The sequence below is a fragment of the Mycteria americana genome, chromosome 17 (genome assembly GCF_035582795.1).
Source record: "Mycteria americana isolate JAX WOST 10 ecotype Jacksonville Zoo and Gardens chromosome 17, USCA_MyAme_1.0, whole genome shotgun sequence".
NCBI lineage: Eukaryota > Metazoa > Chordata > Aves > Ciconiiformes > Ciconiidae > Mycteria > Mycteria americana.
The window spans coordinates 1,269,710-1,293,569 of NC_134381.1; the positions used below are offsets into that span (position 1 = coordinate 1,269,710).

The following is a 23,860-nucleotide window of genomic DNA, read 5'->3' on the forward strand; positions in this document are numbered from 1 at the left end:
AGCCCTGGTGTCATGTGACCAGCTGCCTGGGGTTCCCACGCGGGAGGGTTGTCCGGTGCGCGCGGAGTGGAGGCGCGAGCCGGATGGGTGCCATGGAAACGCTGCTGTCGCTCCTACTCCTCTTCCTGCCGCCGCTGCCGCCGGCTGGCGCCGCGCCCGGTGGGTGCCCCAGGCCGGACCCCTGCCCGCCTCCCCGGGCCGGAGCCCCGAACTGCCGCGGCCCTGCCACGGCTGGGACTCCCCGGCCGGCCTCCCGGGGGCCCGGACGGGACCTCGAACCAGCCTCCATGGGCGGGAGACCCCAGCTGGCCTGGGGAGCGATGGGTGGGTGCCCCGGGCTCCCCTGGGCCCCACTTACCAGGGCTGGGCCCCGGACGGGACCTAGAACCAGCCTCCCTGGGCGGGAGCCCCAGCCGACCTGGGGCGCGCTGGACGGGTACCCCGGGCTCCCCTGGGCCGCAGTTACCAGGGCTGGGCCGGGCCGGGCGGCGGCGCTGGTTGCCGGTTTCCCGTGCGCTGACGGTTCCCCCTCCAGCTGCCCGGGCAGCTGGGCCCGGACTGGAGGAGCGGCTCTTCCAGCAGGTGCGGGACCACTTCAGCTTCGAGATCTGTGACAACGAGACCTTCCCGCAGCGGTACCTGGTCTCAGGTAGGTCCCGGGGGGTGTGCTGCAGCCGAGCCCCAAGGCGGCAGGGCCTTACTACGGCTCAGGGCTGAATTTCTGTCTGCTTAAGCTTTAACCGCTCCTGCGCTGAGGCAGAGAGCCTCTCCGTCTGGTGCTCAGAGCTGTGCTGAGCAGCCAGGAGTCAGTCTGAGCGGAGTGCCAGCCCCCTGAGCCAGCCATTCTGGTATCCCACGAGTGTGAGGTCGTTTACCCGGTGTGCGAGACTGCAATACGCACACAGGGCAGAGGTATTTTATTTAGTGTCTGCGCAGAGATGAGTGCTAGGTGGTCATTCCGCAAAGCTAGCACAAAGTTCGCTCATACAAGTACAGTGTTTGTACGGTCTAGCTATGCATATGCATAAGTAATTACACAAAGTAGTTTTCTATTGGTCTACATTTCTCTTATTTCAACTTAAAGCTACAGCGCTACTTTAATATTCTGCACATGCTTGCAGGAAGTGGGGGGGTATCTTTCTTTGGTCTTTAATTGAGTTGGTGGTCATGATCTCCCCCTGCCGTCTTTACCTTTCCCCTAGTTTCTGTAAATCTTGTTGACTTCACGTAGTGTCATATCCTCCCAGCCCAGAAATTTGTTTCAAGATAACAAGATGTTTCCTTTATCTGTCCTTAGAGTTCCTCATCTTAGTTTCTTCTTTGAAGGTTAGTGATTAACGAGGCCTGCATATTCCCCTTTTATCAGTCTCTTAGTTTTTCTTCAAGGGCACAGTTGTTAGCAAGGCACGCGATGTTTATACAAAAAGCATCTTGTTTCATAAGGCCTCTATCAATTCCCCCTGGCGTTGTCTGTATCCTCCTCTCCTTCCCTTCAACCTGCCATTCTGGCTGCGAGGTGTGGGGTGCAGGTGTGGTGATTGGCCAAGAGCAGACCAGAAGCAGCAGCTCCGTTAGGCTTGCGCCAGGGCTGGCTCTGTGCATGTGTGTCTTCGATTGGCCACAGAGACTCTTACAAGTGCAACTCGCTGCTCTGAATGCTGCAGGAAAAACAAATAGTGAACTAAACCTTGCACTCTGTACCCATTGTTCTTGGGAGTGAAGATAACTCCTCTTGGGTCAGTGTTTTGCATTATTTAAACCCCTGCAACTTTAGATAGTTTAAGCCATGCCGAACAATGAGGGATTCAGGAAAGGAGCTGGCAGTGACTTCCTTTCTAGCCAAATAATGAGTTATCTTGTGTGCAACAGACAGTAAGAGAGAGGAGGCTTTTCTAAACAGTGTGTGACTAAAAAGACAGCAATTTCAATAACCAGTGTCACATGTTTTTCAGTCCTGTCTGCTTGGAGGAATCAGGGAGAGATTTGCAGGGAGAGTACAAAGGTAGAGCTGTGAATAGCACCAGCCCAGAGTGCTGCCCAGCCTGGCGCCTGCCTGCTGCTGCTTCACCGACTGCCTGCATCTGGGGCTTCGTATGTGGCATCTCACCTTCTTCACATCACCTGTTACTCTGCAGCTTGTTCAGCACCTGCACCCAGTCATATATGTTTCACCAAGCTTGAATTCATGGATCAGTTCAGCCCAAAGATATAGGAACACCAGTGAATTTTGATAGCACACCCAGGGCTGAAATGTCACTAATTAAATTGCCCTTTCTGAACAGAACTTTGGGGTCTCCTGGTTTAAAGCACTGCATAACATTTATTTGTTTTCTTTTTAAAGTGTTGTTTTATCTGTGTGTCCTGGGCAGAGCTGAATAATATTTGTGAGAAACAAAACATTAATATTGCAGTTGGTTTATAGATAGTTTCTTACTCAAAATTCCTGTGAGTAGTTCCTTTCCTCTCTACTGCTTCTTGTGCAATACGAGACTTTTCAGATTATCAGTGAGAACTTGAAGGAGACTATTATTTCACAACCAGGCATCTGGCTGTCTTGAGGTTAGCTGGCAGATCCCCAGGATTTCAATCTAAAAATAGATACCTTCTTAAGCAACCTGTCTGGTTTGGTTTTGGCTCCTGTGAATGGTTGTTTATTCCAGGAGCCACAAAGCGTATCAGAAGAAAAGCCAGAGTAAAGATAGCACTTCAGTTTCCTACCTGATACCCAAAGCAAATGCAACACAGAAAGAGAATCAGCCTCTTTGTTAACAAAGAGCAGCAGATTCACTAATGAAAGGTTTCGGACCCATTTCCAAGCCAAATCCTGCTTTGGCAAGTCTGTGTTGAGAGTGCCAAGAATTAAATTCAGGCCTCTCATAATGGAAACAGCCTCATGCGACAGGCCTCGTGTGAGCAGCGTCCATAGGAAAACTGCTGTTGGAGGGTCCCTTTGGGTGATGTGGCAATGTGTTGAAATCAACACTTAACTGACGGTCTGAGGTCTGTTGTTGAAGAAAGCTATTTATTATCCCTCTTAATTCCTGTGCAATTTAAGACTAAGCTAAAATCAAATGTTTGTTAAAGTCAGCAGGCATTAAAGCAACTGTTTGTTAGACAAGCAAGTATTGACATCATGAGTCAGCTTGTCCTGCCAGTCTCAATTTGCCTTCAGTCATAAACAGATAAGAAGATGAAGCACATCATCTTCGTATATCATCATATATATATATATATAATATATCATATGAGATAGATGTACGTGTCTGTGTTATATATGTAACATATATCAGCAGCAGCATATCCTGGGCCGCATCAAAAGCAGCGTGGCCAGCAGGTCGAGGGAGATGATTCTCCCCCTCTACTCCACTCTTGTGAGACCCCACCCGCAGTACTGCATCCAGCTCTGGGGTCCCCTGTGCAAGAAAGACATGGACCTGTCAGAGCAGGTCCACAGGAGAGCCATGAAAATGGTCAGAGGGCTGGAGCACCTCTGCTCTGGAGAGAGGCTGAGAGAGTTGGGGTTGTTCAGCCTGGAGAAGAGAAGGCTCTGGGGACACCATATTGCAGCCTTTCAATATATAAAGGGAGCTTATAAGAAAGATGGAGAGAGACTTTTTATCAGGGCCTGTAGTGACAGGACAAGGGGCACGGGTTTTAAACTGAAAGAAGGTGGATTTGGATTGGACATAAGGAAGAAATGTCTTATTATCAGGATGGTGAGATACTGGACCAGGTTGCCCAGAGAAGCTGTGGATGCCCCATCCCTGGAAGTGTTTGAAGTCAGGCTGGTTGGGGCTTTGAGCAACCTGATCTAGTGGAAGATATCCTTGCCTACGGAAGGGGGGTTAAACTGGATGATCTTTCAAGGTCCATTCCAACCCAAACTGTTCTATGATATGTGATTTACAGCTTGGCTCTACGTTATGCATCACAGCAGGAGCAGCAGAAAGATGCAGGCAATTCCCTAATGTCCATTTTGTGGGAAAAGTGATCTGTGCAAGTGTTTTGGGATGAGTTGGGCTGAAAAGGGTATATAAATAGGAAATCACTCTTTTGGGGGGAAGCTGTTTCCAAATGCCTTGCAGAACTGAGATTTTAGGGGTTTTCAGGCAGAAGTGGAAGTTGCAGGCCATGTGCTGATCTCATGGAAGCTCTTATTTACCCCTGCTCAAATGAGAGGTTTCTGTAGCCTGGCCTTTCTAACACCTTTATTCCCCAGCTCAGGTCTCGGGGATCAGCCTGTTCACAGAGCCCTTCCTTGTTAAGCTCCTGCCCAAACTCACCAAAAGTAGGGTCATTTCATGCTCATGGGGTTTTTGTTTGTTTGTTTTTGTTTATTTTTTAAATTTGCTTCTGTCAATTGTCTCAGCAAAGTTCTGGAAGAAAGGATTTGGACCCATCTTTTTCTATACTGGCAATGAAGGTGACATCTGGACTTTTGCTCAGAACTCTGACTTCATATTTGAATTAGCAGAGGAACAGCAAGCACTTGTGATTTTTGCTGAGCATGTGAGTATTTTAGTCATTATGCATACTATAGAGTCTTGTTCTGTTCAGTATTACTGAATTCAGCTTTCTGCAGGTCTGGAAAAATAATAACATCTCTTGCCATGAAGATGAGGTATACCTGCTGTAAGCTTTTTCCTCATGGTAGCAGCTCTCCTTTACTTAACCATGGCTTCTGAATTTTTTTTACTATGCCTACCAGCAATCCAGGATACAGACTGCTGTTTCAGTAAAACCTATGCCATGGTGTATTTGCTTTAGACCAGTGCTCTTGTAAATAGTTTCCACAGGCCTCAAACTCCACACTGGACTAGAGAGTTATTTTGTTTGGATAATATTTAATCTCTCTAGCCCACGAAGTCCCAAGCCCACCTTTCCCACACCACTCTATTAAATCTACTATTCCAGAACTTATGCATGAAGAGATTACTCTGTTCCGTTTTCTAGTTGGGGATTTCGGGAGAGACGTGCATGCTGAGGGCCCACTTGGCACCCACTGAAGTAGCTTGTCATGGACTGTCCATTCTCTACAGGATATGTCCTGAAGGTCTCTGTTTATCAGATGCAGGAGACAAGGCACTTCCTCAGTTACAAACAAGTTAGAGGACACCACATGCTCTGTTATTGGTTCCCATTTGTGCACACTAATCCCAGTTCTATAGTGACAACAGAGAAGACCCAGAGCTTGACACCAGCGTTTCCTCAGCCTATCTCTTTCCTTTCAGAGGTACTATGGGAAGTCTCTTCCATTTGGACTTGAGTCAACACAGCTGAAGAAGACTGGTCTGCTTACTGTGGAACAAGCCCTTGCTGACTATGCAGTGCTAATTACTGAGCTTAAGCAGCAGTATGATGCTGCAGACTGCCCTGTCATTGCTTTTGGAGGCAGGTAAAGGTTGTGTGTGCTCTTCTCTGCATCCTTTCCCAGCCACAGTCATGCTGTTCTTATAGATCTGTTTGGCTCCCAAGCAAGTTCTAAAGGCAGAGCTTTAAGCTATCCAATAGAGAGCAGATGCGCGTGTGCCTGAGCTCCCAAGGGCTCATCACCAGGTCCGAATCAGCTCTCACATTAAGAATTAGTCTCGATTTGTGATTGCTTTGGAGAAGCACCACTGACTGGATGTTTCTAGGCATCTTCAATGTACGAGTCAGCCAGAACTGCAGAAAATGGGAAATTCCTCCTGCAGGATAAGAACATTTTACATTGGAAATACAGAAAACTAATAATTGGTAAAATATTCTTTCCAGGGGCCTCCCAGCTTTTTATTAAACACAGCCTCTTTAACGACATCCAGCCATTTTCATTGTAGGCTCCTTTATAATTCTGCTTTGCAACCTGCTGCTTGGTTTGCTCCTCGCTTCCTAGCAGAAGTCCTTCCCCAAAGTGCTTGCTCTGTTGCAGCTGTGTTGATGCAATGTCCTTGTCTCTTGAATGACTCCCCACACTTGTAGTAGAGGGATGCTTCCCTTTAAAAGGCTTCCACCGAGTATAGGGCTTCTAATTCAGCTGCAGTGAGCTAAAAAGCATTTGACCTGACACTTATCATTAAGCTTCCAGTTTGCTGTGGTGGTGGCCAGACTGTTGATCTCAGAGGTGTTTGTACTGTGACTATCAGGACAGTAGCTAGTGTAAAAAGGGCCAGGAGCTGTCCTGGGGTGGGGAGGTGGGAGAGGGATTCAGCAAGACCTGCTAGCTGGGCTGCATGTTAGACTACAGCTCCATGTGTGTAAATAAGAGTTCAGTCTGCAGCAGCCCTGAACAGCACTAAACCCACATGAAGAATACTGAAATATGGCAGTGTTGGAGCAGCACAGCACTTCCCATGGGAGAAAAAAACCCCACCCTCTTTTGTTGCTTATAACGTTGCCAGACTTTAACCTGAAATTACTTGTGGCAGGTTTCAGCTAATGCCTGTTTCCAATACCAGGGTTAGAGAAATGCATATTGCTTTTTGCAATATGCATATTGCTTGGGTGATATGGGAATGGTATTTACTCCAACCACTTGAGAGGGTGGGGAGGGAGACTTGAATACCTCTAAGCTTGGAGTTAGACCAGGTTTTACGTGCATTTTGGGGATGTCATTTGCTACCCCCAGAAGTGACCTCAGAGTAACTCTACAAACATCAGCATATGAATCTTTTGTCACCTTGGGTTTATCTAGCAATCCTTGATATATCTGCAGATTGTGACTCTGGCACTGAAGCTGCCAAGGTGGCTTTGAGTTTTATTGTGGTATTTGTTAATATCTCCTCTTCCCTATACCTGTGCTCATCATTTATGCAGCTGTTATTTGGGGTGCCCAGGGAGAATACTCTCCACTTTCCAGCAGTAGAGAGGGCTGCATATTCTGTAGTGCTCAGGGATACCCTTTGTTAAGAGCCTAGCTAGTCTTTATAATCCTGTATGCAAAATGTGTCTCCTTCCCACACTGAACAGTGACAGCTTCACTTGAGCCTCACTTGGTTCTGCACTGAACCTGTCAGGACACACTCAGGATGGTGCAGACTTTAATATTGAGGCAGGATTTACATTTGGCTGCAGAAGCAAACTGGGCTGCTGTGTTCCCACCGGAATTGGTGTGAGTGTTTGGGGAAAGGCCAGTAAGAACACATTGTGTGCTGCTCATTGGCCATAACTGGATCCTTTTACATGAGGATGGCATCTAGTAGATATCCATAAGCTTCTTGTTGCATTGGGTTAGGTGAGCCTGTGAATGATGGCCTGAACTTCTGAGTTACTATGTTATTTCCTTTAACAGACAGCTTATAACTCTTTTGTCTCTCCTGTGGCAGCTATGGAGGAATGCTGAGTGCTTACATGAGGATGAAATACCCAAACATTGTGGCTGGAGCATTAGCTGCTAGTGCTCCTCTGTTGTCTGTGGCTGGGCTTGGAGACCCCACCCAGTTCTTCAGAGATGTAACAGCAGTAAGTAGCATCTCTTTTCAGGAGCATAGTTTTCTTCCTTTAAGAAGGCTGGATTTTTTTCCTTTTCCATGTGTTTAAACAGACACATCTTAAAAGTTAAGTTAAAAAGACAGATCTGTCTTCACAGCATCAGTGCTAGGCAGGGAATGCAATTAAATGGGAACCCGCAAGGAGAAGCAGCAGCTGCAGGTGTGATGGCTGAGCGCTGCCTTAGCTGTGGTGGCTCAGGGCCCAAAGGTGCTGCTCTGATGAGCAGCACAACTTGGTTCCGGCACCTTTAGTACCACTAAGGATTCACTTTCCCATTTCTAGTGACTTGACCATATTACAGCCTGAAAGTTTTCCTTTGTGCCTGGCTGAACCCCCTTTGGATAATTTATTCTTCAAATCCTCTCCCAGAATACTGTATTTGCATTGATATCAATGATTCACAGCAGCTCCTTAGTCCCAAGATGATTGCATTGAAATGAGGAGCTTGGAAATCTTCATCTCACTAACTAAAAATATGCAAGGTGTCCTGGGTTCACTTAAAACCAATATTTAAATGTGGCTGTCACATTTTGAGGACATAGAAATACCACAGGAAGGTGGTATTGCTTAGAACTGACTTACATTTAGTTTATAAGGAAAGAAATGTACTGCCTGGTAGTACTGAAACCTTGTGATGCTGTCTGTTTTGCCTCTTTTTTGACGTGGATTTCTAGATCTGGGTGACACAGATGGCTTTGCATGAACTACCTGTGTATGAAACTTGTGGTCTTTTTGCTCTTATTTATGAAAACCTATATGAAAACCTTATTTCAATGCAGAGACTTACAAGACAGGTAGCATTACCAGTAAGTGTAAAGAAGAGACTATCATACGAAAATAAACACAATAGCATTTGAAACTCTAAGTGTATAAGAGAATAAAAGATATCTTGTCTTAAAATCATACATTTTAAAACAAAAAATGTAATACCACTTAGTCATCTAACAGGTCTTGCAGTGGGAATTCTTCCCTGGTTGAAGCTAATTCCTTCTCAGAAGCCCTGTTCAGCTGATAGCTCTGTCTTGCTTTAGCTGTGAATATGCTGTGAGTCATTACACCCCCCTGAAATTAGGGCTTTGACCTTTTCATGTGAAAAAACTTTCCAATTCAATTTGAAATATATTCTCTCTGCAGTGGTAAGCCGGGATCTCTCTGGGCTGAGATCCTAAGCAAGCACTTTGTTTTGTTTTCAAAGTAATTCCTTCCACCTTCAGTGTGTTCGAATAAAAGCAATCTGTGCATCTGAAATCTGAATTCAATTGCTCTTCTTGGTGAGAGAATGCCCCTGAGAGCTGTTAATACTAATGAAGGCACAAACCTTTCATGAATCATTGTGGGAGCTTTCTCTTTTTGTGAGTCAGAGTGTATTGTCTCAAAGCAGCTTTCTCTGTGACTTTTACTGAGTTTTTCCAGCTCCCTTCATAAGCCTCCAACTCACAAAGTTAGCAAAGGGCAGAAAGTTGATCTTGCATAAGGTATTTGCATAAGACTAGGTTATATATGCCACCTGCCCTGCCTGCAGCTGGGCAGAAAGCCCCTGTGTGAATACTACACATATAGCCATATGCATGCTTCCCATAAGGTTACTGCTGCAGGGGCTGTTCAGGCCATCAACTTAGGTCAGTTTAGACATCTGAATTAGGTGTGATTCAAAGGAGTAAAGCTGGCAGCCTGGAGGGGGAACAGCTTTCCTTGGAATGGCTGTAATGCCTCCTGCCTCTGCTTCTGCGACAGCTCAGCCGAACTGTTCCTGGGTCCATAAGGGTCTGCGTGGGACAACTGGAATGGGTGGTGGTTCCTTAGTGTGCCGGGCAGTGCACTGCAGCAGTCCAGCATTGCCTTTGGGGAGCTCAGCTGTCACGGCAGCCAGAGCAGACCTGCTCCCCTGTCCCAGGCCAATCCATCCCCACACTCCAATTAGAGCCATTAGTAGATGAAGATCAATAAGCACATCCAGAAGGAGATTTGGAACCCCTAAAGGGATGCCCAGGTAAACTGTGGAAAACCCCATAGGGATTTCTCTAAGCATAACTATCAGACAAAGGCAGAGTTAGGAATAAAAGAAAGGTCCCAAATCTATTTTTAGTTGAGGCTGGGTCTTTATAAGAAAAATGCTTAGCTAGTGATTAGCTAGTGACTTAACCATTGCTCTAGCATGGTAAAGGGACTGTAAATGAGCCCTAATAATTCTTATTATTACAAAGCACTGGTTGCCAGCAGATCTCAAACGGCCTTACAAGCTGACAGAAGAGAAACAGTTTGGGTTGCTAGAGCCTTCAGTGACAGAAACAACTTGTTCCACCAGCATAAGCAGCCACAGCTCTTCAAACATACCTTAAAGTGCTTTTTCAGGATCAGTAATGTTTTTCCCAAGAAAAAGGACATGGCCTTCTTGGTCATCTGGCAGGTCACTGGCAGGCTTAAGAAAAGCAGGTCTTGGTTCCCAAACCAGTGCTCTGCCCCCTATGCATAACTGACTTCTCCATAGCTCCTTCTCATAGACAAAGTGCAGCTGGAAGAACTCTATTGTGTGTTTTTTAAAAACAAACAAACAACAAAACCTTTTAGGCCTAGCAGCCTGGCACCCTCTTCCCATGTCCTGGCCAAGGTATGTGTCTCCTCTCACTGCTTTGTGTTCAGTCTGATGGCTCCACTAAGTGCAAAGTGTTTTGTCTAACAGCTCCTCCCAGCGAGACCTGGTGAAACAGTTGCTGCTTGGTCTGCTGGGAGGTCTTGATTGTCTGGAGGACAAGGCAGAAGCACCAGTGTCACTGCTCCTGGAGATGCAGATGAGGTTCTGACCAGTGGGCCAGTAACCCCTGTCATCTCCTGGTACTCCTAGCAGTTCTTCCCAGTGCAGCATCCACATATAGCTCCTCTGTGCAACCGTAATCCTGTGTCTTTTCTGTCCCTTCAGGACTTTCAGAAGTCCAGCCCAGGCTGTGTCACAGCTGTCCGCAAAGCCTTCCAACAGATTAAGGATCTGTGCCTGGGTGGAGGTAAGGAGAGATAGCCCTGCAGATGGCTTCCCAAGGGCAGCCAGCAGGCAGTCCCAGCCATGTGGAAAAAAGTTGATTCAGTTTTACTTCAGCTACGTCTTCAATTGGTTCAGCTAAATCAATGCAAATGCCCACCTGGCTGCCTCTCTGCTTGCACGATTGATTTTTGATTTAATGAACAATTTCAGTTAGCATTAAAATTAGTAACTGACACCAAAATGAAAGCATCTATGTGGGGGTTTGCACAGTGTTAATGAAACTCTTTTCTGCACCAAAGTGCAAAAACACCTGCAGGTGCAAAACACCTGCATTTTATGCTGGTAAAGCCTTGTGTTTCACCAGATACTTGTCCTCCATACCCACACTGTTGAGAACTGTTCAGGTGGGTATGACAACTGCATGGCTCAGCTCACTGGACATATCTGAGAAATATTTGGAAGGCAGTCTAGGTCTTCAAGCAGCCGTCGCTGTCTCTTTCATCTCCAGCCTTGGACAGTTAGGTGAAGCCAAGGACAGAGACTGGTGAAGATCTCTGCAATGTCTCCCATGTAGGCCAGAGCAGATATTGTGGGCCGATGCAGCGTCTCCTGGGAGCCGTGCGTGGTGTTGGAACAGCTGTGGTGGGTTCTTGGTCTGTCTCAAGGCTTGGCTTAGTCTGTGGTGCTGCACGTCAAGGGCTGCGAGCCTCTGACGGCTGCTGTTGCTGCCTCGCTGCAGGAGCTGGTCCTGGAATTACCAGGGGGTAATTCCCCCCTGGTTTTGGAGCTGGGGGTCCAAAACCTCATTTAGCTTTGGGTCACAGCAGGAAAAACGTTACCGTTAAATAGCCAAAGTCCTCAAGGTCTGCCTGGGGCCATGCTTTCTGCAGCAGGGTGGATAAGTTGGCCATATTTAAGGCTTAGGCTCTCAAGTGAGTATCCAGAGGCAGGTCCCAGGCCTTGGGTTTCCAAGTAAAGACAGCCGGGCTCCAGTGGGCAGCTTGTAGAGTTCGATGGGGACAGACAGGAACTACGACTTCAAAACATGGAGGATGAAAATGAAGGGAGCAGCTTTCCCCAGCAGAAATGCAAAGGTATATGAGTGCATCTTGAAGGAATCTCTTCAAAGACGGATTTCCTGACTCCAGCTGACCTCTCTGCATCACACTGAAGTTTGAAGGCACTTCAGTCTCAGGAGTTTTGTGACTTTGTGAAGACTATTGTCACTTGGCAATTCTTACTGCAAATGTACCCAGCTCCCAAGGAGCTTTTTTTTTTTTTTTTTCCCCCTGAGAGTTCTTCAGCTGTTGAATCCCACTGGGACCTGTGCTCTGTACCCTGCTGTCCTGCATGAGAGCTTGCATGGGAGACTGCCCTGCAGGGGACAGCAGACGCTGAGGAGGGAGGCTGCGGGGGTGAGGAGAAGGCGGCCAGGCAGGGCATGGGCAAGGATGGGCTCGTACCAAGCTGCTCTTCTCACTGTACCAGCCAGGACTGCTTCTGTCTCGGTGGGTGCTGATACCTCTGGGCTCCCCAGAGATGTCTCGGTGGCTCCGTGAGGGGCCGAGTGTGGGCCATGGGCCACGCAGGGTCATGCAGCTGCACAGGAAGGCTGTGCCTGAACATCCACGTGTGTGTAAATTTAGATGTAATGTGTCCTTCCCACTAGAAACCTCATCTGTGTGTTATGGCATCTCCTTACTCCAGAATGAAACAAGATGCTGAAGCCTGGTATTATTTCCCTCTGTTGAAGTTTGTGCCTTTCATTTTCCTTCCTTCTGCAGCCTACGATGAAATCAGCAGCAAAATGGCCACATGCAATAAGGTCTCTAGCAAGGAGGATGTTTACCAGCTTTTTGGGTTTGCTAGAAATGCCTTCACCATGATGGCCATGATGGACTACCCTTACAAAACCGATTTCATGGGTCACCTCCCTGCCAATCCAGTGAAGGTGAGTATCAGGACACGGGTGAGAGTCGCGGTTTCTGATGTGCACCTCGGTGACCGGAGTGCAGGGGGCTGCACAGCCTGGGACACTGTTCAGGCACACCCCATTGGTGATGGTGATGGGAGGGGGTAGTGGTGGCTGTTGCAGCCCTTCCACTCTGACAGTAAATCTACACATTTTAAACTTTTCTGTGACGGTGACTGCTGTGTTTGAAATGCACTGCCGTAAGGCTCGTCAGGGAGGGTTTGCCGGAGCCACTCCTACCTCGCTCTGCCTTTACCTTAGACACAAAGGCCTGTGCAAGCTTGTTGATTTCAGCTTTTAAACACTAAAAACCTGTAGCTTTCAAAAAAAATGTAGTTTTGTTGTAGCCCATTTCAGCAGACTTTGATAGATGTATTTTTCTTGGTGGGTAGGGATGGGAGATCTAAAAATCAGGCTCCTTTCTAAGTATCGCCCAGGAAGAGGACATACCTCAGAGTATAATGCAGAGAAAAGTCTGCTGCTGTGAGGACTAGAAAACCTGTAAACTTTCAAGAGAGTCGGAGATGGCAAAGTGTGGGAAAGCGGCCTGGGTTTCAGGGGGTTACAAAGACTTCTCAGACACCAGCTGCTTTTGAAAGGTCCCAGCTTTGATCCCAGATCACCAGTTGCTGTTGCAATTCTTGGTTTCTTCTGATGTGCTGTCAGCCTTGTGCTGCTGTTCTCTGCTGCACTCCAGCACACCACATTGGCAGCACTGTATTTGCCTCTGGCCTTGTGGCATTTATGGTTCGAGTCCTACCTGGAATGCATACTGTGCAAGAGGTCGTACAGGCTACACTGTACTGGGACTGGGGAGATGCTGTCTCTGGCTCCACTGGGCATCCAGTTCCCTTCTAGGGTCTGTTTAACAACCTGTAAAATTGAAATAATTATTCTACCCCTGCCTTGAGGGGCATTAAAATATTCTGATTGTAGGAGGAAGTAACTGTTGTGTATCTCCGTGGCCTGTGCACAGCTGCTTAACTTGGTAAAGGGACTGTTTGTCCTAGCCCTGTCCCCTTGTTTCTACGTATTTTGTTGCTAGAAGGGAGGAAAAAAAAAAAACCAAAAACCTGTTGCATTAGGCCCTTGGAAAGCTGCTGAACCATAAAATGCGTAAGTGATAATTTTAATGAATCTTCCAGCTTAGCCCTTCCGTGGAGCAGAGACTGTTAACTATCCTGTCTGCAATTTGCCTGTAATGTGTCTCATCCAGGTTGGCTGTGAACAAATCCTTGCCCACACAGACCCAATTCAAGGCCTGGCTGCTCTTGTTGGTGAGTTAATAGTATCAGTTTGGTCTTTTATTTAATGCCCTGTTTTCTAGAAGCACCTGTAAGTAGAGCTGTTGCATTGTTGTGCAGGTTGTGTATTGTGGGAGCTGGTATGACTCCGATCGCCCACTGGGATGTTTTTCCCCGTATTGGCTTTGTCCATCGAGATGTCCCACAGTGGCCCATGGGTTCGTTCTCTCACCTTTCCAAACTTATTCTTGTCAGGTTTTTCAGCCATAGCAGCCCCTTAGCCTCTTGATTGTCCACGAGATGTGGACTTCTAAGGTACTTGATTCTTTTCTAAAAGTTTACCCATACTCTGGCTCAAGCAGTCACAGGTTCAATGCACGTTCACTGAAGGAAGTTTTCTGGTCTGCTTGTTGAGGACAAGGCTGTCATCACAGTGCCCTACGGTCTTAATCCAGTGGCAAGACAGTCTTAAATGTGTATATTTATCTCTGTGAGTACTTAATTTGTCAGCCAGCAGTGTTTGTAATGAAATTATTAGAGAGAGAATTCAAAGCTCTTTTGAAGACTTCCTCATAAAATCTCTCAAGTTGCTCATTAAAAATAAGTTCTACATTGGTCATTATTCAGAAAAACAGGCTCTGAATGACAAAAAAATGTTTTAAGGAATTCTTATGGGTTTAATGCAGCTTAGTAGGATTGGGAACTAATTCTTTCTTTTGCAAATTATGCATGTCACCATGATAGCACCAAGTCAGAAACGTACCAATTCCAAATCACTGCTAAAGATGTTTGGCTGGCAACTAGAAGAGTTGTTAAAACACTAATGTCTTGGCAAACACTGTCAGATCTGCTTGACTTATTCACATCCTACTTCTTTTCTGAGGCAGAATGGGACTCTTGTTTCTTTGTGATGAAGAAGCTGAGGGTAGATGTCTTCCTCCTGCCTGCAGGGGAGCACTTTGTGCCTCTCCCCGTCTCGCCAGCTGCATTCACTTGGGACAGTTTAATCATGCAAGAGGCATGATCCACCAGGACTTTAGGGAGGGGACTGGCTTTCTTCCATACCCGCCCCTCTGTGTCATACAGGAAAACAGTGTCTTCTTTCTGCATGTGCTGCAGCGACCCACCTCCTGCAAGGTAGAGCGTAGACTCATGGGCTGTGATGCTGAACTGGCAGCAGTTGAACGGGGATAGCGTTAGTGTTGTCCACTGATTGCTTACAGGACAATAATACTCCGTCTCATTGACGTGAATCCATTCCTCCACCTGCAAAGAACCAGACCAACACTCACCCATCGTATCACGCCTCAAGTGGGCATCACTGTCACGTCAGGCTCGCTCGGTTCATGATAAAGGAAACCAGTGTCTCAACATCTATTTGAAATGGTATTCAAAGGTGCCAGATTTTTGATCCACATTTAGCAATCAGAGCCTCAAAAGAAACTGAATAAAATACCAGGATGACACAGCTTTAAAGGAGCTTTGTTCTTCTTGGAAAATCAGAGGAGTGTGCCACAGGCTCCTGCTGGAACTGGCATAGCCCAAGTCCTGCCTGCTCTCCAGGCATTTAACACATTATGAAGGAAGTCATCTAAAGAGGGCCATATTGCATTGAATTGTGGACAATAACTGAGTTTGTGTCATCTGGAGGAATTTTATGTCAGCCTTGCTGTGCAGTTCCTCTTTATAGATTTCTGTCCCTTCCTCAGTGAGCAATTAAGTACTCTGACACCCACATTCCTTCAAAAGAAACCGTACCTGCCATGGTAAAATGGGGCCAGGCCCTGAGTCTTTACACTTTCAAATAGGAATTGCTGAATGATCTTTGAAAACTCAGTTCTCTTGGCTTCAGGGAATGGTATTTTCCTAGAGTGAGACTTTCAGTCCCTGTCAGGTCTCTTCCCAGAAGGCCGGGCAGTGCTTTGCCTCCTCTTTCAGAGATGGGAAGTCCACGTTTGAAGAGACTTCATTTGCATTCCAGGACTTGAGCCCATCTTTCCTAAAATCTAGGCTAGTGTCCTCACCACAGTCCATTCTTCTTCCTGTCTGCCAGTGTTTCACCCCTTCTCAGCTCAGACAAGGAAAATCAGGTGGTCAGTGTGTTTGGGGTAGGTATGTGACCAGTTTTACACTTAGGTTCTCCTGTGTTAGCAGGCTGCACCTCCACTGTATGTTTTCTCTATTTTAAAAAAATGGTTTAAACAGCAAATAGACAAAGGTTGCTCTATTTGCTTTACTCTAGCAAACAGAGTGTGACAACAGGGCAGCTTCTAATGCACATGATTGTAATGGCAGGCACGTTTTCATAAGCTTATTGGCCTGACTTGCAACTGTGCCAGTCCACTAAGAGACAAAAAATAATAAAGTTACTGGTCAACCTGTTGGAATAAAACAGTCAGGGCCTAGCAATACAGAGACCCCATCTTGGATCAGATTTGGGATTAGAAGAGCAAAGGAACTTACTCCTTTTAGTGTCCTTCCTCCAATGCAAAAGATCCTGTCCTTGACTGTAGCCATCCCATGATCACAGCGGGTAAAAGCCATGGCACTGTTGCCAATCCAGCGTCGGAGGCGAGGGAGGTAGCTGTAAGTGTCTCGTAAGGTTTTACCCCCAGAGAAGCCCCCTAGAAGGAAAGCAGAAGCCTTGAAAACCTATCCATCATCCTCTCTAACATCCAGCAAACTTTCTGCAAACATCAGCAAAGCTGACTTTTTTTTTTTCTTTAAAATACCTAAGAAGCTCAGGTTTAAAATTTCACACCATTCTGCAGAGCTGATGCAGTGTGAAACTTAAAACCTGAGCTTCTTAGGTATTTTAAAGGGGGGGGGGGGGGGGAACAAACAAACAAACCAGTTCTAGCTCTTTCTGTAAATAGTTTTCCACAAAAGATTTTTGAATAAAGCTCTTCTGGTATTTCAAGTGTAACCAGGAACAGCTTTAATTGGGGAATCTGCTTCCAGCACGCGCAGTCACAGAATGGTGGTTTGAAAGAAAAGCATTCAAAGCTCTTTGAACTTTGGATCTTCAACAGAAGGTCAGAGCCAATCGGCCAGTGCTGTTGTCAACTTTTTATCTTTACTAGGCACTCACTTGTGTATTTCAGGGGTGCATTATAAAAAGCTTCTTGCAGAAGGAACATGCCGCTGTGGGAAGGGTAAATGCCTCCAGCTGCCTGCCTGTTGAATTCCAGCCTGCAGAGTCTTTGCAAACAAGGAAGATGGTATTTCAGGTTGGCCATAAGCCCCAGCTCCTTTGGGCTTTGATGCTTTCTGTGCGTGGACACTTTGCATGGAGCTTGTGTTTAAATCTTGTACCGAAGTAATGCTCTTAATTTTTCAGTTTGCTTGGGCAGGGCTGTAGGCTGGGCAAATCAAATTTGCAGTTATCCCACTAGTTTAGAAGGAAATGAATGCTACAGGTAGGTAAGATCTTATACCCAAGGGGTATAGTGTTATCCAGCCTAGATCACTATGGTATGTTTGAAGCTCTGTGAGGCAGTTTTGTCCTTGCTCTCTGGTAGGAATCAAGACCAACAGAGGTTAAATGAGCTGCCTGTGGCACCGTGGGCCAGCTGAGTCAAAGCAGGGACTTGAACCTGAGCCTCAGCCATTCCCCCAGCTGAACCATTTTCCTTCCTTTCCAGACATCTGCGCTGCCAGTGCAGGAGCCCTGCTGTCAGCAGGGTACACGTCTGGGTAGGACAGCCTGTGTGCTGCCTTCCCTGCCCTTGGGCCTCAGGTGTACAGCCCATCACAGAGAAAGGCCTTTCATTGCAACTGGGCAATTGAAGTTAATCTGGACTAGGTCAGTACAGTGATCCCAGATAGCCTTAACTGGTTTGTGAAGCAGGGAGCCTACAGTGATGGCAGACGGGCCCAGGACTTTTAACTGCAGAGGCAGTAACACAAACAACACAGTGATTTTCCTAGGACAAACCAAAGCTTATCTTTCAAGTCCAAATTAGTAGCTACAAAAGCTAAAGATCCTGCAACAATTTCCTGAAGTGTTTAAACCCATGCTGCTTTATTGTTAAACATCCTGCACCACCTACCAAAGATCCCTGTAAAGACTTGAGGATCCCTTGCGGGGCAAGAGCTGTACAGGCTCAGTGGGTAAGAGGGTAAGAGCCTGCATTATACTTCTTTTTGTACAGCTTAACAAAGCAGCACAGTAGGGTTAGTCCCACATCTTCCATTCAGATTAATACCAGGGTTTAATCCCATCCCCAACAGTATGGCAGCCTGCTCCTGGTTTACCTTTTCAGACAGCAAAGCTTTGGGTTTTAGCCAGGATTGCAAGGTCAACGGTGAGGAGGGGTGTTGATTGCAAGCAGATGATATCACTTTTAATGTCTTGGAAAGAAAATAATTCTTGCCCTTCAGGAGGGCAGTGAGGCTGTGCTAACACAGCAGGAGAGGGACACTGGAGCTGTGGGTGTTATTGGTGTGGGTGCAGCCTTAGACTGTGACATTAAGATGCCAGCAAAAATCAACGAAACTATATGAAAATATGCTGCTTTCTACTAGCTCTATTACCTGAAATATAGAGGATTCCCTTGTGGGTTGTGCCTGCATGATCAGCAATAGGTGTGGGGAAAGGAGCTGCAAACTCCCACTTGTTGTCAGAGGGCTGGTACAATTCCACAGTGCGGGTGAGGGTCCCCAGCAGTGTCCCACCACCCACAGCAAAGATGCGATCAGACAGTACATCCGCGTGGAATCGTGTCCGCCTCTCCAGCATGCTGGCAACCTGGAGCCAGGAAGTGTTGCGGGGATCAAATCGGAAAACCTAGAAATCACAGCAGATGGGTGATGGTTAGCAGAAGGTGGGTGGCTGGCTTGCATCTCCTGTGGCTTCAAGAACTGATAAACATTTTCCCTGGGCTGAGGAAGGCTTTATAAAGGCTCAACTTCCAGTTCCAGCCAGCGGATACAGCAGTACCTCCCTAGTGGAGCTGGAGGCTCAGTTATGGCCTTTCCGTGGGGGTCTGGGAACAGGTTGTGCTCAGCTTGCAGCAAGCAGGAGGTGAGACATATTGGGTTTGTTTCAAACACCAGCTAGCATACATCAGCTGAAAACTCTTTCAGTGAGATTTAAACAAGCATATTTTGTATCTCTGCTACTGTTTGAGTGTATAGTAAAGACAGCAGCTGAGCTTTGCCTGCTGTTCTCGCCCAGGAGAAGGCAGGAGTGGGTTCCCCTCCCCTCATCCCTAGTGGCACAGGGGCACATCACCACAGGGGCACAGCACCTCTGCCAGGCTTCCACTCACATGTTGTTCAGCAGTAAATATCTCCCCAAGTTAGTTTTGTCAGTCCTGGTTAGAAAGCCCAGGTCACTGAGCAAGGGCAGTATCTGCAGAACCACATGCAGTGAGTGCTGGGCTTGGGCTGCAGCCCAGCATCCAGTGCCATGGCCCTGCTGCTTCAGCATCCTTGGCTCCTGAGCTGTATCCTGCCTTCAAGGCAGTGGAAGAGAGTTGCTGTTTGCAGTGGCACTGCTGAACTAAGTACAATGCTGAAACAAGCCCCCTGGGAGCATGGGAAAGAAAAACATGCTGGTTTTTTTTTTAGCAAGCTTGCTGAAGCCATCTAGGAAAACATAAAATCCTGCACAAGTCTTTTTACTCTCCAGGCAGAAGGGGAAGGTCCTGGGAGCTAAAGCAGATTTGCCTTTCAAGGGCAAAACCAAGGAAGGAGCAGTTCTCAAGTAAAGTGGTAGGCTTTAACCATGCCTCCTGAATGCGAGTCCCATGGCAGCAACAATGGGGACAGGGGTAGCATTCATGGGGTTGCTTGATTGACTGACGTGGACCTGGCTGAACATGCACTGTGGGAGGCGTGTACAGATTAGGATGACAATTTACAGCAGGAGCAAGGTGAGACCAGGGCAGGACCTGATTGCTTCCCAGAGAGTTTGGAAGCTGTATTCCTAAGGGCTTTCAGTACTGCACAGAGCGCTAAGAAATATGTACAAGTGGGAGATCTGTGGTGGGCAAGAGGATTGACTCCTTCCCTTCCTCACCCAGCCATTTTTCCAAGGTGAAAGGTTTCTTGTGTCTTACCTCATTTGACGGCTGCTTTCCCGTGGGATCAAATTTGCACTGTCCCCCGATGACAAAGAGGAAGTCATTGATGATGGCGACACAGTGGTTGTACACTGGCACACAGAGGTCCCCAACCTTGTGCCAGGTGCTGCAGCTCTGGTCTGCAGCCCACATCTCTCTGCACACGCAGTTTTCAGTGGTTCTGCCACCAGTGACAAGCAGCACGGTGGAACCAGAGCGGAGGCTCGTGCTCTGGGTCTGCAGGACTGGCTGAGCATACAGCTGGGAGTGGTAATTCAGAGCCTCCTGCAGGTACCTGTGGCAGCCTGAATCCAGCCTCATAAGAGGCATTTCCTGGACATATCTCTGCAGATCCCGTAAAGGAATGAGAGGGAATCTTATGTACCTTAAAATATCTGCTGCATCTTTCAGCCGTGTGCAGTCGTGCTGCAGCCAGCTCACAGCGGCTCTGAACAGCTCCAGCTCACTGCATCCCTTGGTGTCGGTCCTGTCTAAAATTTCACAAAGGGTTCCTTGGTCCAGGTCTTTCAGGCACTGAGGATCAGCCAGGATCTGTTTGTAATGCTGCCCTGCATAGCACATGGCTTTCTGTCTCAGCTCTGTTGGGCCGAGCTTTTTAGCAATGTTAAGAACATCCATGCAGTTCTCACAGTTCAAGCAACCCTCCAGAAAGCGAAAGCACAGCTGGATCACCTCCCGAACCAGGAGGGTTTCTGCAGCTTTGAAGGTCTCCTCGATATTCTGTAATGAGAGGTCTAGTTTGTTGGAGTAAATGAAGTTGAGAACATTCCTCAGCCCAGCAGCACTGACGGCTTTCAGCTGGATGTTACCATCCGGGCTCCCCGCTCTTTTCAAGTTTCCAACAAACAGGATCTTGCAGTAATTACTTGCTGACGCTAAAATGATCTTGTGGGCTGGAAAGCAAACCCCTTCTGCCTCCAGTGTCACGTCACACAGCGCGCTCTGTGAGCGAAGGCTGCTGAGCCCTTCCAGGAGTTTCGCCAGGTAGGTGTCTGACACAAGCCTCGCCGTGCTGGCCTGCGAGCTGAGCAGCATTGCTCTGAAAGGTGCATAGCCCTGGAGCAGGCCCAGGACTCTTCGCTGCATGCACTCAGTGTATCTCCTGGGCAGTCTTCTACAGCTGAACCAGTGGTTTCATGTTTTGAGGGAGCTGAGGCTGTGCTGCCCGCACCACAGAGCCATCCAAAAGGCAGTAGCTGCAGCAGCCTCCCTCTTCAATGGCCTCTGCCCAGTTCTTTGCAGGCGCAGAGTGCCGTGTGCCTTGCGGAGCCGCGTGGGGCCGTTTGCAATTGGAGCTGTTGGTGCTGGTTATCACACAAAACCCACAGTGTTTGTGAGTTTTGCCTGTGGGCTGTGACACTGGCAGCAGCAGGCGGCTACCGGCGTAGCCGCATTCCTCCTCCTCGCTATCTGATAACTACCCATCCACACAAAAAAGCAGCTCATTCTTCGGCAGCTCCCCAGCTATGTTTCGCTCGGCCGCCTGGTCAGGTGCTCTTTCATCTGGGCAAGCCTGCACATGCCAATCTTCCCTTTTTGAACAACAGTCAAACAAAATCCTGTCTGTGACGTGCCACCCTTGGCCCTCAGACTAAATTCGATGCATTCAGACGACGGCTACTTTCAGGGAGGGGGTGAGAAGGTCTCAGCAGTTGTCCCCCGTTCAGTTTGAAGCATTCAACTAATGTCCTGTACACAGCCTGCTCCTGCGTGTGTTAGGGATTGGGGGCTAGTGCTCTCCCAAGGACTAGTGAGCCAGTCGCGTGGCTTTTGGCATGAGCAGACAGCAGAGAGCACCTGGGAGCCTCTTCCTCCCCATGGGTACAGCAGAAGCAACAGGTATCACGCAGCCAGGCTTGTACCTAACACTGGTGCAGACCCTGCTAGCTCTGCCCCAGCCTTACACACTTGCCCAGCTGGGATAGCTACCCCTCTGTTTGGTCTTGGCTGTGAGGCTCGTGTGGGAGGCAGTGGGTGAGACAGCAGAGACATACTGACAGGTTAGCTTTGTGCTGTGTTCCCACCTGGCAGGGGTGTTTTACAACTCCTCCGGCTCTGCGCAGTGTTACGACATATACCAGCTGTACCAATCCTGCGCTGACCCCACGGGCTGCGGCATCGGCTCAGACGCCGAGGCCTGGGACTACCAGGTAAGGTGTTGGCGACACCAACAGGTTTCAGCTGCTGCCCTGGTTATTCCCCCACCCCACGACAGCTCTTGTACCTCTCTTAGGTTTGCACAGAGATCAACTTAGCTTTCAACAGCAACAATGTGACTGACATGTTCCCCGAGATGCCCTTCACAGAGGCCATGCGAGAGCAGTACTGTTGGAGCAAATGGCACGTGAGGCCGCGAGCACGCTGGCTGCAGACAAACTTTTGGGGAGGAGGTGAGTTGTGCTGGCTGCTCGTCCCTTTGCATTACCCTGTAGCTGTCTGCCTGTGTCCCCCCCCGCCCCACTGAGCTCCATGGGGACAGGCACAGCGCACTAACAAGTCCTGGCAGAAAGTCAAAGCCTTGTGCTGACTTGAGCCAAACAGACCTTTCTGTACCTCCTTGAGACAGAAGTGGAAAAACTAAAAACTGCCAAGAATTTGTTTTATTCTCCTGTGTTTTCTGTTCTTGGCCATGTTTGCTGCAGTAGCCAAACACATTTGGGTAAATGGACAGGAAGGAGGCCTCTCAAATATCATCTCTCTGAATTTCAGACCTGAAAAGTGCAAGCAACATCATTTTTTCAAATGGAGACTTGGACCCGTGGGCTGGAGGTGGGGTAAGCATGTGCACTCCTGCACACCGAGCACACCGAGCAGCCTTTCCAAGTGATACACCACCCCGCTCTCCCTTTCAGAGCAGCACTGGTGATTCATCTTTAGCCCATTTGAGTTTCTGCAAGCGGCTGTTTTATGCTGAACCATTCAGGAGCCTCCAGACATTAATGCTGGACCCATTGAACAGTGTCTATCAGCCAGGAACACTGATGCAGCAACAGTGGCTTCACTAGTGCAGACGCAGCAGGAGCCTCCGTACCCAACACCCAGGGTCTGAACCACAACCCGTTGTGTTTCTGTGTCAAAACTTGGTCTCAGTGCTGACAGCCAAGTGCTCCTTGCTATCTCCAGTCTCAGCATACTTTGTGAGATCAAGCAGTTGCTGTAAGCAGCAACTCGAACCAGGACATATTTTGGCTTAGGTTCAACAAAACTTCAGAGTGGTGGCAGAGCTCTAGTTTAAAACTTAAAAACAAAAATGACCCAGAACTGAATTTTGAGTTAGTTGAGCTCCTGATTGTAATGCAGGAGTTCCTTGTTTTAGGCTGGCTTGGCAATCCCACTTCAAGAGGAACAGGCTGCTTAGGGTGCATGGGCCCAAAGGAGCCTGTTACTTCAAACCGTCTGTACTGGAATAGGCTGACAGTTTTCACCTTGGGGGAAGCCTTCACTTCACTTGAGACGGACAGTTTGGCTCATTAGGACTGTTAGCCATGCACACAATATCAGCCATACCAAGGATCTCTTCCCATGCTCTTCCTCAGTCCTGCCCAGCTCATCTTCCAGTTTTCAGAACTGATGTCCAGTTCTGCCCAGTAACTTGGTGAGAGCTTGTCTCTGCTTCTTCTCCTTCCAGATAAATAGCAGCCTCAGTCCTTCACTAATTGCACTGACCATTAAAGGAGGCGCTCATCACCTAGATCTCCGGTAAGTACTGAACTCTCCTTTGACTGACAAAATCCTACTGCCCTGGGTGATTGATCTTAGCTAGCCACAGTCCGAAGAACCAAGAGATACTTTACTTAAAGAGGACTGGATACCAGACTGTTGCCACCTAACTGTGGAAGAGGAATCCTCTTCCCCAGTGCAGGGCTCTTGCAGCCTTCAGGGAAGCCAGGCTGTGCAGAACTCGGCACTAAGCTCACGTACTTTGATTAGAACATGTTCTCGCACAGGGATTGGCACAAGTGTGTGATAGCTTGTAGCAATCAGTCATGTGAAGTAGTCCAGCATCTCTTGGCATTAGCCATCAGCCTTCAGGCCTGGAGCAGCAAGGGCAGCAGCCACTGATGCAAGGGAGAGCTCAGGGCTCTCAAGCCTGCCTCCCAACTTCCTGGGG

At 47.9% G+C, this 23,860-nt stretch overlaps 3 protein-coding genes across 3 annotated transcripts in view; 1 reads left to right on the top strand and 2 right to left on the bottom strand.

Annotated features, from left to right (window-relative positions):
* The window catches only part of LOC142418222 (dual specificity testis-specific protein kinase 1-like), a 41,627-nt gene extending 41,086 nt beyond the window's left edge, over positions 1-541 (bottom strand). Inside the window, exon 1 of the mRNA XM_075519767.1 lies at positions 359-541. The gene's annotated coding sequence lies outside the window, so the exon portion shown is untranslated. The remainder of the gene's footprint in view (positions 1-358) is intronic.
* The window catches only part of DPP7 (dipeptidyl peptidase 7), a 24,822-nt gene continuing 962 nt past the window's right edge, over positions 1-23,860 (top strand). The window contains exons 1-12 of the mRNA XM_075519765.1: positions 1-159; positions 536-649; positions 4,370-4,509; positions 5,232-5,395; positions 7,302-7,437; positions 10,385-10,466; positions 12,229-12,395; positions 13,633-13,693; positions 21,781-21,899; positions 21,983-22,139; positions 22,459-22,523; positions 23,378-23,448. Of these exons, the coding sequence (XP_075375880.1) occupies positions 84-159; positions 536-649; positions 4,370-4,509; positions 5,232-5,395; positions 7,302-7,437; positions 10,385-10,466; positions 12,229-12,395; positions 13,633-13,693; positions 21,781-21,899; positions 21,983-22,139; positions 22,459-22,523; positions 23,378-23,448 (1,352 nt within the window). The 5' untranslated portion in view covers positions 1-83. The remainder of the gene's footprint in view (positions 160-535; positions 650-4,369; positions 4,510-5,231; positions 5,396-7,301; positions 7,438-10,384; positions 10,467-12,228; positions 12,396-13,632; positions 13,694-21,780; positions 21,900-21,982; positions 22,140-22,458; positions 22,524-23,377; positions 23,449-23,860) is intronic.
* Positions 14,515-20,824, bottom strand: LOC142418219 (kelch-like protein 13). Its single transcript, XM_075519764.1, has 4 exons — positions 19,726-20,824; positions 18,197-18,449; positions 16,124-16,284; positions 14,515-14,926 (listed from the first exon to the last, which is right to left on the bottom strand). The coding sequence occupies exons 1-4, from the start codon at positions 20,782-20,784 to the stop codon at positions 14,528-14,530; spliced, it is 1,872 nt and encodes a 623-aa protein (XP_075375879.1). The 5' UTR covers positions 20,785-20,824; the 3' UTR covers positions 14,515-14,527.

Bases quoted from the DNA above. Each gene is read 5' to 3' on its own strand.
- LOC142418219 (XM_075519764.1), bottom strand. From the start codon at position 20,784: ATGCTGCTCAGCTCGCAGGCCAGCACGGCGAGGCTTGTGTCAGACACC. The intron at 18,450-19,725 runs GTAAGACACAAG...TGTGATTTCTAG, and splicing joins GAAAGCAGCCGTCAAATGAG to GTTTTCCGATTTGATCCCCG. The intron at 16,285-18,196 runs GTAATAGAGCTA...CTTTCCTTCTAG, and splicing joins GGGAATCCTCTATATTTCAG to GGGGCTTCTCTGGGGGTAAA.